This window comes from Rattus norvegicus, chromosome 16 (genome assembly GCF_021556685.1).
Source record: "Rattus norvegicus strain SHRSP/BbbUtx chromosome 16, alternate assembly SHRSP_T2T, whole genome shotgun sequence".
NCBI classification, from domain to species: Eukaryota; Metazoa; Chordata; class Mammalia; order Rodentia; family Muridae; genus Rattus; species Rattus norvegicus.
The window spans coordinates 74,448,803-74,467,194 of NC_141549.1; the positions used below are offsets into that span (position 1 = coordinate 74,448,803).

Consider the following 18,392-nt stretch of genomic DNA (forward strand, 5'->3'; position numbering starts at 1 on the left):
GTATTGAGACAGGGTCTCACTATGTAGTCTTGGCTGACCTGGAACTCAAAGACATCCAACAGACTCTACCTCCTAAGTGCTGGGATTAAAGGATGAGATTCCGGGGCTAAGCTCTTTAAACAGTACGGTTGTTTAAAAAATAAACTGATAAAAACTTACATGGACCTCATGCGAAAACTAAAGCTGACCTGGCAACTGGGAGGAATGCTGAGTCAGGGGTGAATCTCCCGGAGACACTGCGAACAGCAGTACCTTTACTGCACCCATGTCAGGTCTCTCGTACAACCGATCGAAATGCCCTTCCTACACAGAACTCACTTCCTGAGCCAGTGAATAGCTCAGCAGGTAAAGGTACAAGACACCAAGCCTGACGACCTGACTTCTGTCCCCAGAACCCATATGGTGGAAGGAGGGAAGCAGCCTCGTGATGTCCTCTGACCTCGGCCATGTGCCTCTGAGGTCAGAGACAAGTCTCCCACGCAGCACTGCAGGTCACCTTCACCTCTCTTCATCTGGCAGCTCTGTGTTACACAGAAATGTTTCCCCTCACCTTGGCTCAAAGCCACAAAAAGGAGTAATTCCACTACTTTGGCTTTAGAAGAATTGGTAGTTTGGTGATACACATTTTATGTACCTGTGCGTGTGCGTGTATATGGTTCACATGCCACCGTGCCAGTGTGGTGACCAGACTTGTGGGGTAGGCTCTCTCCTTCTGCCCTGGGATCCTGGCAATCAACCTCCGGTCATCAGGTGCCTCTACCCACTGAGTATCTCCCTGGCTATTTTTCTTATATGTATGGGTACACCTGTGTACATGCACGGTCACATACATGTGCATGGATGTGTGCACATGTTAGTACACACACCAGTGAAGGCACTGGAATCAAATCCACCAGGGCTAACGGCTAGTTTCCAGAGCCACCTTCCAAGGCTGGAGTGCAGGGGGGCCACCTCACTCATCTGGCAGTGTGGCAACAGTGTACTTCAGAGCTATAATTAACCTGCTACTAGAGTGATGGCAGAACCTAGTCACAGATGTCATCTTCTACTCTCAACCTTTCTCCTTAAACTGATAAAAATGTTTACTAAAGCAAGAGGTAGCCATCCCTCATGAAACCTGCTGAGGATCTCACAGAGCCCATGTTTTAATCACTACTCCAGGACTACCTAGAAGAAGGAAAGAAAAATAACAAGCAAACAAACAAACAAAACTCGATTGTTTGTAGGGGACACGAGTGGAGCAAAGTGTAATCAATCTAGTCACAGAAGTCACTGTACTTTCTCATTGTTGACCAGATCTGTTTTTGTTTTGTTTGTTTGTTTGCTGCTTTGGTTTTTTGAGATGGGTTCTCATGTAGAACAGACTAGCCTTGAACACACCACACAGTCAAGGGTGATCAGGAAGTCCTGACGTCCCTGCCTCCACCTCTCAAGTGCTGGGCCTCAGAGGTACAGGCCAACAGTTTAGATGGTGCTGGGGGTTGAACCAGGGCTTTGTGCATGCTAGGCAGACACTCTACCAATGGACCACATCCCCAACCCTGACCTATATCTTACAGAGGGGTAAGCAACATGACTTCTTAAGATTTTTCTGGCCAGATGGCGGTGGTGGTACTGGTAGTGCATGCCTTTACACCCAGCATTAAGGAGAAAGAGGGAGGCAGGTGGATCTCTGAGTTTGGGGCCAACCTCATCTAAGGAGCAAGCTACAGGACAGCCAGGACTATAAAGAGAAACCCTGTCTTGATAAACAAAAACGACAAATTATTCTGAAAGGTACCTAAAGAACAAACACAATTTAAAACCACTAACAACTTTTACATTTATTTTCTCAAGGGTGTTATGTGTGTGTGTGTGTGTGTGTGTGTGTGTGTGTGTGTGTGTGTGTGTGTGTGTATTTGGAAAATAATGTAGTAACCTAGTATGAATATAAATATTCTTCAAAGTCACATAAATGTCAGTGGTACACAGTTTATGTATTTAAGTTTTAAAAAAAGCTCAAGGACTCTCGGCTTGCAGTTGAGACAATGGCACGGTGGCTTCTAAGGGAAACTGGTCTCAATTCTCATCCTTGGACTACTAGCAATCTCTACAGAAAAAGAGAGGTGATTGCTTAAAAGACAAAAGCATGTTTATCAGACACAAAGGCAACAGACGAAAGGCAGACACAGAGCCCTAACCCATCCTGGAAAGCGGGTTCAAGTCAAACCTTAGAGCCTAAGCTCTGTGTGTCTAAGAAATCAGACAGCCTTTTCCTAAGTTCAAAGTACAACATTCAACTTAAAGAAAACAAAGAAGTTCACAACAGAACTTGAAACTTAAAATGAACAGAAAAGACGTTTGGTAGCTGAGGGGAAGGGAAGAAAAAAGGCCCATTAACAAAAGCTGTGGCACTTAAGAAGTGTCCAGTAGTAAAGAAGAATCTGTTTTCACCCCTCTTGAGAGACTACGGATGTGTAAATAAAGATCTGGATATCCCACTTAACATAGACAAATTAACAAAGCTGCTATAAAAACCCGCATGCGTATCTAAATAGCTGAGGCCAAATGTTTTTGTTTTTGTTGTTGTTGTTATAGCTAAAGGAGGCGGACAATACAGCACGGCCAGCCAGTGCAAAGCCTAAGACACTAGCTCACCTTCACCTTCCCTGAATTAGATGGTGTCTGCTGTCATTCACCCCCTCTTTCAGTTCAGCTTCCCTTCCCACTTGTTCCTGGATAAAGATGCTGTTCACTGTGTCTCATTCAACTTGTGCCCAAGCCCATGTGAATGGCCGCACCCTGTCCTGCTGCCTTCACCCTAGTTTTAGATAGCCAGACCAAGGCCTTCTCTTTCTTCCCTTTTTTTCCCCTCCAAGACAGGATTTTTCTGACTAGCCCTGGCTATTCTGTCCTGAAACTTGCTCTGTAGACCAGGCTGGCTTCAGAGATGTGCCTGCCTCTGCCTCCAGAGAAACACACTAGCCCTGCCTGACCCAAGTGGAATGGTGCGTGTTTTATAGTTTTTGTAATAATTCAGATTTGACTTAGATTCAACTCATGAAAATAGCCCTCAGTTCCCTCCATCACACGCTTGCCTACATTAATACTGACTCAAGATCTCGCTTTCTATTCTACTTTCCAGACTCTGACTCTTCCAGAAGATTATCTCATCAGTATACTATTAAAATATTGTGGGCTGGAGAGATGGCTCAGCGGTTAAGAGCACCGACTGCTCTTCCAGAGGTCCTGAGTTCAATTCCCAGCAACCACATGGTGGCTCACAACCATCTGTAATGAGATCTGATGCCCTCTTCTGGTGTGTCTGAAGACAGCTACAGTGTACTTATAATAAATAAATAAGTCTTAAAAAAAATATTGTAAGACGTATACTGAGCCAGTGACATACCTCAGTGGGTAAAGGCACTTGCCACCAGAGACCTGCACTGTGGAAGGACAGAACCCATTTCTGTAGGTTTTCCTGAGATCTGTGCAGTGGCACACATGCACCGCACATACAAATAAATACATGTCATTTTTTGGAAAAGGAAGCATATATATACATACATACATACATACATACACACACACACACACACACACACACACACAACACACAACACACACACAGTGTCTGCCCTTCATTCCTAAATCCCTAATTCTTTACATGGTATAAATGCATAATTTGTTCCTGGCACAGAGCCGTAAGTGGATGACAGCAGATCTGTCTTTTACTCTGGTGAGATAACTCCCGATGGGCTGCTAGGCAGTGGCTGGTCACTAGAAGGACAAACTCCCAGGGAAGATGGGCTGGAATCTAAATTACCAATAGATCGTCTGCGTGTGCCAAAGCCTCCTAAAACCCTCTGAACCATGGCAGTAGAAAACTTCCAGATGAGGACACAGGAGGGGCCTGGGAAGGCAGAGAGACCTAAGAAGGATACAGAAAGTATATAGCCCTTGTCTGTTTGCACATCTGTGGTATCCGTAATGACAATCTGGTAAGCTTCAATGAAGTGCTCACCTGAGTCCTGGGACCAAGGGACTCAATCAGAGGAGGAAGTAGTAGCGATCCCAACAGGTAGACTGTCAACCAGAAACTCTGGAGACAGGGTTAGAGATGGTAGGTGAGGCCAGAGGATCTGGAATCTAAAGCTAGCCTAGGCTACGTTGGAAGAATCCTATCTAAAACAAAACAAACAAAACAAAAAACCAAAACCAACCAGAAAAACACCAAAGCAAAGCAACCACCAAGTGTAGAGAGACCCTGTCTCAAACAAAACAAAACAGAACAAACCCAAAACAGTTGCTTAGCAGATACTAAGACCCAGTCAGTATGGGGGAAAAATAATCCACTAATCTAGGTCACAGGACTGTGGCCAATGATTGGCAGAACAGAAATGGTTTAGTTTTTTTCTTCCTATATTACAAACAAACATTAAAGCACAAAGTAAAATAAATTCTTATTTCTAAGATAAGATTCTAAATGATCACGCTAATTAAAGCTTTTTTTCAGCTAAGCGTTGAACTTCGGCCAGTGTCCATCCCAGACAACCATTCTACCACTAACCTATGTAACAGTCTATGGGGGTGGGGGAGTGGTTGAGACAGGTTCTCACTCCTCAGCCCAGGCTATCCTGGAATAGCCCAAGCTAACTTTGGCTGACAGTGATCTTCTTGCCTAGCCCTCCAACTGCTGGATAACAGGTAGGAGACCACCACTTGGCTCCCATCCCACAATACCATTTGATTTTGGCACAAGATCTCACTAAGTTGCCTACGCTGGCCTTGAAACTGGGATGCTCGTGAAAGGCTCTTCAACTGATCACAGCTCTATTTTTACTGACTATATGAAGCAAAATAATATGTAATACTATTTCTAATAATACATATTAGAATAATACTCATTATACCATCCATATAGTACTGTCATTATGGCACAAATATTCCACACAATCTGTTAAAACTAAGATACATTTTAAAGCCCTTTTGAAAAACAGCTTCAGTCTGCTAAGGTGGCTCAGGGAATAGGAGCTCGCTGGCTGCCATGTCTGACCTGTTTGATCCTCAGGGCCCATATCAAGAGACCAACTCCCACAAGCAGTCCATCCCCTGAGATCTACATGCATGCCATGGCATGTGTGCCAAGTGCACACATGCACACATAAGTAAGTAAAAGTAATTAAATCTTTAAATAAAGACATAGCCTTAAACCTTCCAAAGGTACAGCCTTACTAAACACAGCTATTTTTCTTTCTCTGTTTTTGTTGTTGCAGTTTCCTGTCGTTTTGTTTTATACAACCCCGGCAGGCCTGGAACTTGCTATGCAGGCAAGATAGGCATCAAACTCACAGAGATCTACCTGCCTCTGTTACCTCCCTGCCTCAGGTGTTCCTCTTTTTAAGGATGATAATAGTGCCATTTTCATTTCAGGGTGCCTGCTAATCAGAGAACAGGTTACAGCAGAGTAGCTAGGTCCTGGGTCCCCAGCCACTAACCCTGCACACACCCAAACAACAACTGTGTTTCCAGCTGAGGAGAAAGGAGCCAATGGTGAGGGTGAACATGTCTCCTGCTGCTGGAGAGGGAGCCGCTGTTCTATGCTATGAAATGTAAAGGACTTCACATGTTTACCATTCATAGCTATAACGCCCCCTTTTGCCTTCCTTTCTTTTTTTTGAGCTGGGATGTTGCTGGTTTCTTTTCCCTGGGGTTACACGAATGCCACTGTGCTCGGCATAGAATTTACAGCTGCATTCTTAATTATGGAGCTGTGCTAGTATTTCGGGGAAAGAACTATGAATACGACTCTCTAGCTCTGATTCATTACTTCCTTCTGAAAGAATGGCTGCCTACATGTAAGTGTGCACCATGTGCACCTGTGGACCTGGTGCCCGTGGAGGCCAGGGAGGGCATCAGGTCCCTGGGACTGGAGTTACAGCGTTAGCCAGCACACAGAGCAAGGACGCTCACTATGAAACGTGCGTGCGCGTGTGTCGTGGCCTGCTTTCCTTCACCTTCGTGTACCTTTGATAACGAAGATGTCTGAGGGACCTGTCAGGATGATGCGGGTGCCCTTGGTTGTACCCACCTGCAGAACCAGATGTGGCCTCCGGAGGTGACGCGCTCGGAGTCGACTTCTCGTTTCTCTGACTTGGTGAAGAGATTATAAGCCTGTCTTGCCCCCTGACACTTATTTCTGTTTTGTTACCAATTCCCTTTAAAACGAGGCAGAATAAAGAACAAGTGATTAGCAGGCGCATAGCATCCTGAGCTTATAAAGCTGGCTCAACTCAGACTTGTACTGTCAGTTACGACTGTTATTATCAGAAAGATCTTAGTAAGTCATCAGGATGTATTTCCATGAGATCCCTTGAAAGAAAAAGGAAAATCTGCCTTAAGTCCAGGTGATAAACATTCTTAATAAATAAACCTGCAGGACCCTGTTTTCTGTCAAAAAAAAAAAAAAAAAAAGTAACTCCTACTCTGAACAGCTTTTCTTTACACCACTGTCATTTGGTGAAGTCGTCTGTTACAAAGGTAGAAAGGTCACTGTGTCTTGAGATGAGAACACCTTTAGATATTAGATATTTAGATATGCCGTTTATATTACAAAATGGGATCAAATAGGTGACATGGAGCAGACAGACAATAAGTGCAGTTAATTTAGATCTTAATTTAGGTATTTTTTAAGGTAATGAAATAAGAGTAATCAATTGTTATATTTATTTTTCAAAAGACCGGCTGTTCTTAAAGACGTATTTGCTTTCGTTTTGGAGGTGTGAGTGTCTGCACACACGTGAGCCACACATGCCCAGTGCCTGCAGACAGAGCGCAGCCTCAGGCGCGAGTCTGTCACACAGGGGTTGTGAGCCGCCTGCGGGTCTGGGCAAGTGCAGTATGCGTTCTTCAGGGCTGAGCCGTCTCTCAAGCCCCCAAAGATAACGTTTTACCTCGAATTTTCTCCAATAGTCTTAGGGTGTTGAGGATAGTTTCTCATACAGAAGCAAATAAAACTAGCTCTCAGAATAAAGGCAATCTGTGTTCAAACGATACGCAAACGGCTATCAAAAGGCTCGGGCTGGGGCTAGAGACGGTTCACTGGCTAAGAGCATCTGCTGATCTAGGGGCTGAGCTGTCCTAACACCAATGTGCTGGTGCTCACAGCTGCCTGGGGCTCCAGCCTGAGGGATCTGGCATTCTTTTCCTGCAAGGAAGGGAAGTGAGAAAGAGGGAAGCAGGGATGAGAGAAGAGTGGGAAAGGAGAAAACAAGAAAAGAAGTCAGGTGGAAACTGTGACATAAGCTTTTCTTACATTACAATGGAGCTAAAATGTCGCTCTGTGGAGACCAATTAAACCCACAGCAGAAAGAATGGATACAGGACTCTTGGTATTTCTAAAACCAATTCTAAGAATGAAGCATCACTGTATCTAATCAATTATTTTAATGTCTACCTATGTCTATGCTAATGGAGAAAAAAGAACGTAATTCCTTAATATACACATGCATGTGATGTGATTAAATCAAAACCACAAACCCCAAATTATGAAGTGGGCTAGAAGGTCTGTACATACTTCAATGTTATGAAGAATTCTGACACCTTCAAAGCCAAAAACTAACTGCCTGAAAGAGAAACTCGGGGTAGACTGATGGAGGTTTAGTGGCCGGCCTACAGCATTAATACCCTTCCCTCACCTTCAGTCACTCCTGGACTAACAAAGTAATGGAATTTCTCTAAAACTCAACAAGATATGCAAGCTAACAGGAATCTACTGCCGACACAGCGATGCCAAGCTAGACATGTGGCCTTTTCTCAAAGAGCTTCTAGCTGGATGGAGAGAAGGCCCGAGCAAGGTGAGTACAGCTTTGGGAGGCGTCCTGAGCAGGAGGCAGGACCAGCCATATTCCTATTTTTTGAGGCAAGGTCTTGCTACTTAGCTCAGGCTGGCCTAATTCCTTGTCCTTCTGCCTCTGAGTGCTGGGATGATAGCCATGTGCTACCAAGCCCAGTGAGCACATCATTTAATAGGCCTCACCATGTGCGATTTAAAGATATGCAAGAAATTCTCATTGAATCTGCACGGTCCGACACAGTAGCCACATGTGGTGGACCTGAAATGTGGCTGCCTCCATTAAGAAGTCGGACACGCGCTCAGTTTGTACAAAGCTCGTCTGTGAAGGGCTGGGCTGCTTCCCTAGCTCCAGGTGTGTCGTGCACATCTATAATCCCTTGGGGGGTACAGGCAAGAGAATCAGAAGCTCAGGGTCATACTCAACTACACAGTTTAAGGCTAGCCTGGGCTACATAACTCCCTAGAGACGTGGATGGAGGAGGATATACACTGAATTCCAAAGTTAGATGACAGAGAAAGGTAGGAAACAGCTCACCAATCACTTTGTACTGACTACAGATTGAAATAACACTTAGGTACATTGAGATAAATGAACTGTGTAGATAAAATTAAAACAAAACAAAACAAAAATCTACTGCAACCAAAGAGAGCAGCAGCCACAATTATTCCAGTAGGTTTTTTTCCCTATAGCAATGGCTAATTCAGATAAAAGAAAACTTTTAATAAAAATCATACTTTACAACAAAGGAAAACTAACTCTACAAATTAGAAACAGGCAAGCTGCCCAGTTTTTTTCATGATTTCCAGGAGCTAAGCTCAATTTTAGCTGTATTGCTCAAGATTAATCTACTACAGATGGGGATGTTCCAAGAGGCAAACGGGAAGGACAGAGCTTTTTGCCCAGAGTAAACGGGAATGTATGCTTCGAATGCAGTGGATCCAGGGGGGATTTAAATCACATTCTTAAGTGGGTCTCAGTGGCATTCCCCAAACCCCTAGAGAACAAGAGGTACCTTCGTTGAATAAACAAACTGATCAATAAACTTCCCATCTCCTGTTGCATTCTGGAGAGCAAACACTTGTTCAATTTTCACAACTGGAGACATATTACACTTGTGCAGATCTAGGCTCCCCTTGTGCATTGTGATGGAGGCTGGTAAGGACTTCCTGGCGGCGGCTGTTCTCCAGGCTATTTTAACGGGAGGCGGCCCGTCCTCTTCCACACTGGTGTGCCGCCTCTGGCTCTGCCTGCGAGGGTCAGTACTCGACTGTGGGGAAGCCACCTCCCCAGCACTGGTCTGTTCTGGCTGACTGTTCCCCACAGATCTGGGCCTTCGGGGTTTCTTGACTTCCGCCTTAGAGGTAACACTCTTCTTTGCTTGGGACGGAGACTCTTCTGGCTGCTTATCGATATAGATGAACGTGTACTGTTCTACCCTTTCCTCTCGTGTCATCTGCAATGCTTTCTCTGCGTGAGCAATGCCAATATCCCACTGGGCGCGTTCTCTCTGAGGTCGGGGTTTCCGAATCTTTAGGAAAAAGATAAGAGTCTTTGTGTGAAATGTTTAGTCCAATAGGTACATTGAATTAACGCATATTTTCCAATCACTCTGCAATTTTTTTCAAATACGCATAAATATTTTTAGATTATCCAGACAGATAAACGTGCTGATCCCGTGTCATTAATAAACTAGTATTATTCTATTAAATGGCACGAAGGTCTGTTCTTTTACTTATCTTTCGTTGACTATTCTGTTGAACAGCAATAACAAAAGAAGAAAGACTACAGAAATGACAGAATCTCAGGGCCAATAAACATCAACATTAAACATGCTCCTGCAAAGTCACTGCTTTCCTCCATGTGTAGCAAGTAAGTCGGGTGCTGTGGAGAGAGATCTCAGCAACGTCTGCTGCCAACATTTGAGACATGGCCAGTCAGGATATAAGGCCAATAAGGATAGAGTGAAGAGAAAGGAGAAATCCAAGGGAGCAACAAAACAGGAAAGCCAGTGTGTGTGTGTGTGGGGGGGGGGTGTGTAAGAGTGGGGGGTGTGTGTAAGAGTGTGTGTGGGGGTGTAAGAGTGTGTGGGGGATGTAAGAGTGTATGGTGGGTGTAAGAGTGGGGGGGTGTGAGAGTGTGTGTGGGGTGTGAGAGTGTGTGTGGGGGTGTAAGAGTGTGTGTGGGGGTGTAAGAGTGTGTGGGGGGTATAAGAGTGTGTGGTGGGTGTAAGAGTGGGGGGGTGTGAGAGTGGGGGGAGTGTGAGAGTGGGGGGGTGTGAGTGTGTGTGGGGGTGTGAGAGTGTGTGGGGTGAGGGTGTAAGAGTGGGGGTGTGAGAGTGTGTGGGGGTAGGGGTGTGAGAGTGTGTGGGGGTTTAAGAATGTGTGTGTGGGGTGTAAGAGTGTGTATGGGGGGTGTAAGAGTGTGGGGGGTGTAAGAGTGGGGGTGTAAGAGTGTGGGGGTTGTAGGGGCTGGGGATTTAGCTCAGTGGTAGAGCGCTTACCTAGGAAGCGCAAGGCCCTGGGTTCGGTCCCCAGCTCCGAAAAAAAGAACCAAAAAAAAAAAAAAAGAGTGTGAGGGGTGTAAGAGTGTGTGTGTGGGGTGTAAGAGTGTGGGGGGGGTGTAAGAGTGTGGGGGGTATGAGAGTGTTGGGAGGGGTGTAAGAGTATGTGTGCATGAGGTGTAAGAGTGTGTGTGTAAGGGGTATAAGATGTATGTGTAGGGGGTGTAAGAGTACTCGTGAGGGGTGTGGGCAGTGTTATAGGGTGCTGGTGAGCAAACCCTGGATGCCTTTCCATAGAGGCTGAGCAGAGAGTCTGCATTGGCAGGAGGGTAAGAAAGCTCTGAATAAAAGTGAAAGAAGCTAAATAAAAGTGGTGAGCCGAGTCCGAGCTGTTTAGACGGGACCAGGGAGATGCTCAGCACAGGTCCTGCCTTCAAGCCTCACTAACCGTCCCTGGGACCCGCATGGCAGAGGAGTGAACGACTCCTCCAATTTGTCCTCTGACCTCCACATATGCATTGTGGCAGGTAAGCTATATATGTATAGACAAAATATAATAATAGTGCCAGGCAGAATGGCACACACCTTTAATGCCAAGACTGAGGAGACAGAGAAAGGCACATCTGTAGAAGTTCAAGGCTAGCCTGATCTACAAAGTAAGTTCTAGGACAGGTAAGATTACACAGTGAGACCCTATCTCAAAAAAACAAAAAGTGATAATTTTTTTAAAGAGGTAGATTTTGAGATGGCATAGTATATGCTAAATGTTGATGACTAAGCCTTTAAAATAAAGTCTGATAAAATGAATTGAAAGCCCGTGTCCCCACACAGATGGAGCGATGGCTCGATATTAAGATTATGTACTGAAGGCAGGCATGGTGGCAAATGCCTTTGTTGCCAGCACTTAGGAGGCAGAGGAAGGCAGACTTCTGTGATTTTGAGGCCAGCCTGGGACTTTCAGGATCTAGTGAGTTTCAGGACAGCCAAGGACACCAAAGGGAGACCTGAACCCCACACCCACCCCACACCCCCCATCCCCACACATACACAAAGCAGGTACTGCTCTTCCAGAAGACCAGTGAGAGCCTCAGTACCCAGAACAGGCAGCTCAGAGCGGCCTGTCACTCCAGCTCCAAAGAATCTAACACTTCTGGATTCTGCTTTATGTTTTTATTAAAACAAATAAACAATAAATAATAATTATTATTCTTTTTTCCATCCTGTAATAAATCTGAGTTGGTGTTTTGTGGTGGTCAACAAACATGTTATGTAGACCAGGCTGGACTTGAACTCCCCAAACTTACCTGCTCCTGCCTCCTATCTACTGGGATTAAAGCACTATATAAAGCAAGTATAAAAAATTAGAAATTCTGAATTATAAGAGACCTACATTTATTGCATGATATATTTGAAAAAAATTACCCTTATAAAACCTAGAACTGGGTATGTATAATGAATATGCCAGTAACATAAGATAACCAAGATAAAACAATAAAAAAAATTAAAGTATGTGTGTGTGTGTGTGTGTGTGTGTGTGTGTGTGCAGAGAGAGAGAGAGAGAGAGAGAGAGAGAGAGAGAGAGAGAGAGAGAGACCGAGACCCCCTTCCTGGTTCTATAACTCATGCTGTGAGATGAACCAGTGACTTAAGCCTTCTGTACCTTAGCTTCTTGATCTGTAGAAAAGAAAAATACCTTCTTTAAATATTACAAAGATTAAGTAAGTATATCAATAATTTAAACAATCCTTATTTCACAGGAGGTAGTAGATAAACTTTGTGACATGGTTTGGTTTGGTTTTGAGATAACCACATTGTGTGACTAAGCTCACTTCACACTTTGAACCCTCCTAGTTAGCCTCCCAAATGCTGGCGTTACACATACCACACATCTGGCTCTTATTGAGTACTTTTAAATCTTTGATAAAAATAAGTTCATTAATAGAATAAATTAGAATTACAGGAAGATAGTAATACAGAAAAATATTTACAATCCTTATCAAAATAAGTGTCATTAATAGCTTCTGGATGTGTGCACATCAATTCACAAGAGATCATAAAACTGGTTTTGTTTTTTGAGATAGGATCCCGTGTGTCCCAAGCTAGCCCTATAACTCTATGTAGCAGAAATTACAGCTCTAATCCTCCTGCCTCTACTGGGTATGCAGCCACGTCCAGTTTATGTGGAAGCAACAACCCAAGGCAGGGCTTTATGTACACGGGAAACACCCTGCCATGGGAACTCCGGCCTCGGTTTTAGCACTACTATACTGTTCCATGACACATACACCTATTTATTTCTTTATTATGGTTTTTGAGAAAGGGCTTCACTATGTAGCTCTGAATGGCTTGGAATTTGATATATACACCAGGCGGGCCTCAAACTTTAAAGTGACACTTGTGCTTCACGAACATGCGCTTGGATTATGGGCACATAGCACTAGGACTAGCTATAGCATGCATCGGTGGACAGTGGGGTACAGTTTAGCAGCAGATTGCTTGCCTGCCACAGGAAAGCCCTGGGTTCCCTCGCCCATCAAGCTTAGCGGCTGCAGTTACCTTTTGCTTTTCAGAATGGTTGCTGGCTTGTTTGGCTGCCTCTGCTAGTAACTCTTCATACTGTTCGTGACCTTTATACTCCCGTACCCGCTTCTCATGAACCCATGCCCTCTCTGGCTGGTTGCTAAAAAACTGGACATGATACTCCCGGGCACCTGCAAGTAAAAACTCATATTAATTATGTTAGGACATAAAATTCCACATAGACTTTGCCAAAGAGACCTTGCATTTTTCCATTAAAACTTGGGACATTTTAAACTGCCCAAAGATGTATGACAACACTCACCAACCTAATAACTATAAAACTATAAAATCATTCCAGATGATTAAAATCAGGGCAGCAAGTTTTAAGAGACAGAAACGTGGAACTCTGCTAACTGCCCCATTAATTACTTTGATTGCATAATTTACTTTTTATTTGTCTCCAATATTTTTGCAAATTGGAATATAAGCACACATTTCCCTCCAAAAGTGAACATGTTTCTTTGGACTTTCAAGAGGCAAATACTGATCAGATCACTTTTTGTTTTAGGGGTCCTACAGTAATATCCTAATAATACCACGGTGATTTCTCTTTACATCTAGAGCAGAAAACAATGGCAGATAAAATTCCCGTCATCTCAACACAAACACTGCATGGAGCCACCTCCAGCCACGGGGCGCTTCACTACCACACACTGGCACCTTCTGAAAGGGTAGTTCTGTGCAACGGCCTGGACAAATCGGCACACATTACTAACTTTCCTAAGCTTCAGCCTCGAATCTGTCTCTTGACTGAAACACTCCTGCAGACTGGACAGTGAGGGCTGCCTTGGGGGAGCACTAAGCGTGGTCATCACTAGAAAACGTGCCTTTCTGCAGTTACTCAGATGGAAAAAGGTGGTATCTCTCAAGAACGAACTCCTGCTTCAAGGAAAACAACATTATTTGTTATTGATGATACAGTTTAATCTTTCAAGTAATACTAGAATTCTGGAAAACCCATCTTTGCCTCTTTGAGTCTTCCTACTCCTCAATAATCAAAAACATTCTGAGAAGTAGTGATTTAAAAGAACACCTAGCCAGGCATGGTGGCATGTGCTTTCAGTCTGGGCTCTAGGAGAGCAGACGGAAGCAGATCTCTCTTACTTTAAGGCCAGCCTCAACTATGTAGAAAGTTTTGGGACAGCCAAGTCTACACGGAAAGACTGTCAGAGGAGGGAGGGAGGGTATAGTTACAAAGGACATCAACATATGAAAATTCTTACTAAAACAAGAATTTTTAAATAGCCAGTGCATGCACACAAAACCATGAATAGTAAAAGACCCATCAAAGCACAGTATAGTACTTTGAGTATACAAAACAACTAGCAAAGGTTGTTTTATTTTATTTTATTTTATTTTATTTTATTTTATTTTATTTTATTTTATTTTATTTTATTTTGAGACAAGAGTCTCACTGTATACTCCTGGCTGGCTTAGAACTCATTGTGGACCAGCCTGGACTTAAACGGACAGAGATCTGACTGTCTCAACTTCCCAAGTGCAGGGACTAAATGTGTGTTGTTGGCACCGTGCCTAGTTGAACCAGGAGATACACGTATTCACTCCTCCATTAACTTTAAGAAGAAAATCATATTACATTGTGTAAACAGCTTTTAGGAGCTGGGTCTCTCTTCCCACCACGTGTGCTCTGTGTACTGAACACAGGTTTTCGGGTTGGCAGTGGGTGCTGAGCCATCTCACGGGCTCTCTAGCCTTTACAGTTGTACTTTTAAGTATGTACACTTGTGTGTGTGGTGGGGTTATGTGCCTATGAGTGAAGGTCCCCTCGGAGGTCAGAGGACACAGGTCATCCTGGAGCTGGGGTTAGACAGCAGTGAGCTGCCTTGTGAGCACTGGCAACTCAGGGCTCCGAAAGAGCAGCACGGACTCCTAACCGCTGAACCGCATCTCCAACACCCATTAACCTTAAGAAAATGGTTTTCCAAAAAACATAATTAATGATTACATGAAACAGTTTGTGACTAAAAGTTAATTTCTAAATTAAATACTATTAGATAAAACCTACAAAACTATTAAGGCTCTTTGTTTGAGATGGCAGGGTCTAGCTATTCAGTATTTAGCCTAGGCTGACCTCAAACTTAATGTCCCACTGTATCCTATCGAGTGCTCTGAAGCCATGGTCAGCAGAACAAGCTACACTACTCTAAGTCAGCAGAAGGAGGCGGGAAAGAGCTCAGAGATCAGGAGCTCCTGCTGCTCTCTCAGTAGACTCCTGGCACGCACCTGTAATCCCACCTCCAGAGGATCTGACGCCCTCTGCCGGTACTCACATGCATACACACATATACACAACAAAGGTGAAAAATAAATCTTTCTAAACCATAGAGCTCAAGTGAGGATTTAAAAAAATGTGTATAACAACTTGACACTGTTAGGACATCTGGACAGACAAAAAGAGCTTTCACTTTTTTAAAACAAAAGTTGGGTCTTTATCAAAGGTAATTTTAAAAAATAGTCTCTCATAAGTATCAGATCAATACAAAAAGTAGGGACTAAGCTGGAGCGATGGCTCAATGGTTAAGAGCAGTGACTGTTCTTCCACAGGACCTAGGTTTGATTCCCAGCACCAACACATTGAGAACTACCTGTAACTCCAGTTCCAGGGTATCCAATGCCTTCATCTGGCCTTGTGGGCACTGCACATACATGCACATATATACATGCAGGGCAAACACTCGTATGCATAAAACAAATCTAAAATAAAATTTAAATTATTATAAAGGGCCAAGAGAGGTGGCTCAGAGGTTAAGAGCACTTGTTGGTCTTGCAGAGGGCTTGGTTTCCATTTCCAATATCCAAATGATGGCTTAAGACTATCCAATCTCTAATGCCAGGGGATCCAATATTCTCCGATCCCTGCAGGAACCAGTCATGCATGTGGTGTACATACATACATGCAGGCAAAACATGACTACATATAAACTCTCAAAAAAAGTTTTTAATTAAAAAACTATAATAAAAAGGAAGCAGCTTTGGGGCTGGAGAGATGGCTCAGCGGTTAAGAGCACTGACTGCTCTTCCAGAGGTCCTGAGTTCAAATCCCAGCAACCACATGGTGGCTCACAACCATCTGTAATGAGATCTGATGCCCTCTTCTGGTGTGTGTCTGAGGACAGCTACAGTGTACTCATATATATGAAATAAGTAATTCTTCATGAAAAAAGTAGCTCTGTGTGTGTGTGTGTGTGTGTGTGTGTGTGTGTGTGTGTGTGTGTGTAAAGATTACAGGTACACCTATAGTCCTGGCTCTATTAAGAATTTGAGGCCAGCTTTGGAAGTTAAGTGAGAATCGGTCCCAAAATAAAACCAAGGGGCCAGAGAAATGACTCGTGGTTACAGCATTTGCTGTGCTTGCAGAGAACCTGGACTCAGTCCACACCAGCTCACAACTCTAACTCCAGTTCCAGGGGCTCTGACAACTTCTCAGGCACTTGGCACACACATGGTGCATACATATTAATGTATGAAGCACATACTCACACACATAAACATACATGAATCATTACAACAAACAATTTAAAAAGACTAGGGGTGTAGCCCCTGTCAGAGCCCAGGGGCCCTGGGTTCAATCTTATCCACAGTCAGAAAAAGCAAAAAGTAAAAACAAAACAAAATAAATCCTGAAGACACGAAAACTAAAGGAGCAAACACGCGTGTCTCTCAACAGCTGACTAAGCCTTCTAAGCTTTCCATCAAAGGTGTATTTTAGAAGAAATGTTTTTAAATTGAGCAGTAATGCAGGTGGAGAGCACTTAGGGCTCTTCAGTGGGCTAGAGTGTCCCAGCACCCATGTCAGCAGTTCATAACCACCCCTAACTCCAGCTACTCAGGGGCTCTCAGACCTCTAGCCTGGGTGGCCACTGCACTCAGATGCACACACCCACACCCAGAATTAAAAACAAAAGCATGTTTAACAGGCCTTTTTGAACCCATGTGTGGCTGGTGGAGTATGAGGACCGACTGCCATGAAGGCTTCCGGCATACTTCGGGAATACAAGGTGGTGGGGTGCTGCTTGCCCACCCCAAAGTGCCTGCCACATGCACCACAGTTCCGAATGTGCATCTTCATACCCAGCCATGTAGCGACCCAAGTCCCGCTTATGGTACTGGTGTGGCAGTGAAAGAAGATGAAGAAGTCACAGGGGAAGACAGTGCTCTGTGGGCAGGTGTTTGAGAAGTCACCATAGCATATGAAGAACTTAGGCATCTGGCTGTGCTACGCCTGCAGTGGCACAGACAAGATGCACAGAGAGAGCATTGGATCTGACCATCGCTCGTGCCTTCACAGTGCTACCAAGGCTCAGGTACCCAGCACCATGTCTGTGCTCGCTCCATCAGAGCTGAAGTGGAGGAGACTGCAGCGGTCAGGTGCCGATGGCCGGGTGTCAAGCAGGTCCACGACTCCAAAATCAAGTTTCCATTGACCCAGTATGTGTTATGGCACCAGCACAAGCCACGCCTCACTACCAAGATGCCCCAAACCTTCTTTTACACCCAAAGACTCATTGAGTAAAACTCCAGAGTCAAAAAGAAAGTCTTTTAAGTCGGGCTACAAAGAAGGCAAAGTGGGTAAGGGCTCACTGCTCTTGCAGAGGACTGGAAGAGCACCCACTTTTCAGCACCCACATGGAGGCTTACAACCAACCCCACTCCAAGGATAGGATACTTTCCTGCACCCCAGGAACCAGGCACGCAAATGGGTGCACATACACACCTGCAGGCAAAACACCCACCCTCACAAGCAGTCTTTAAATAAAACTATGTTCACAATATTGTTGGTGTTAAAAGTAAACATGGGAAGGCTGTAGGTGGCACCTGTTTGATCGACACTCAGGAAGCAGAGGCAGGCAGATCTCTGCGAGTTCCAGGCCAGTCAACACTACATAATGAGACCCTGTCACAAAGAAGAGAAGAAGGGGAGGGACGGGAAGGAGGGAGGGGGGGCGAGAGGGAAGGGAGGAGGGGGAGAGGGAAGAGAGGAAGGGGAGAGGGAAGGGAGGAGGGGAGAAAAGCAAGCACGAGGCATGGGGCTGAGAAAAGAGAAGATGGCTCAGCAGATAAGCACACTGGCTGCACAGGCATGAGGACATGAGTCATTTCCTCAGCACCAGGGTGAGAATCCAGGCATGACCTCACGTGCCTGTAAGCCAGTGCTGTGAAATGGGGACAGGACGAAGGCTAGGTTTTCTGGCCATCAGATAAACTGCAGACTCAATAAGAAATCCTGATTCAGGGGTTGGGGATTTAGCTCAGTGGTAGAGCGTTTGCCTAGCAAGCGCAAGAAGCGCAAGGCCCTGAGTTCAGTCCCCAGCTCCAAAAAAAAAAAAAAAAGAAAAGAAAAGAAAGAAATCCTGATTCAAAGGGAATCAGGTTGACAGTGATAGACAATAGGACACTCAACGTCCTCTTCCAGCTCGGTGTGTGTGTGCACAGGTAGCACACCTACGGACAGACAG

General features: G+C 44.6%; 2 protein-coding genes across 18 annotated transcripts in view; one reads left to right on the forward strand and one right to left on the reverse strand.

Moving 5' to 3' along the window:
- Erich1 (glutamate-rich 1) overlaps positions 1–18,392 on the forward strand; it is a gene marked incomplete at its 5' end in the record, with an annotated part of 52,793,804 nt that overhangs the window by 43,578,243 nt on the left and 9,197,169 nt on the right.
- Nsd3 (nuclear receptor binding SET domain protein 3) overlaps positions 1–18,392 on the reverse strand; it is a 111,418-nt gene that overhangs the window by 43,552 nt on the left and 49,474 nt on the right. For all 18 annotated transcript variants that reach the window (XR_015639370.1, XR_015639369.1, NM_001436791.1 and 15 more), the window contains 3 exon segments: positions 12,892–13,046; positions 8,848–9,363; positions 6,071–6,197 (listed from right to left, as the gene is read on the reverse strand). Coding sequence is in view for 16 of the 18 variants with exons in the window: in NM_001436791.1 (NP_001423720.1) it covers positions 6,071–6,197; positions 8,848–9,363; positions 12,892–13,046 (798 nt within the window). In the remaining 2 variants the exon portion in view is untranslated.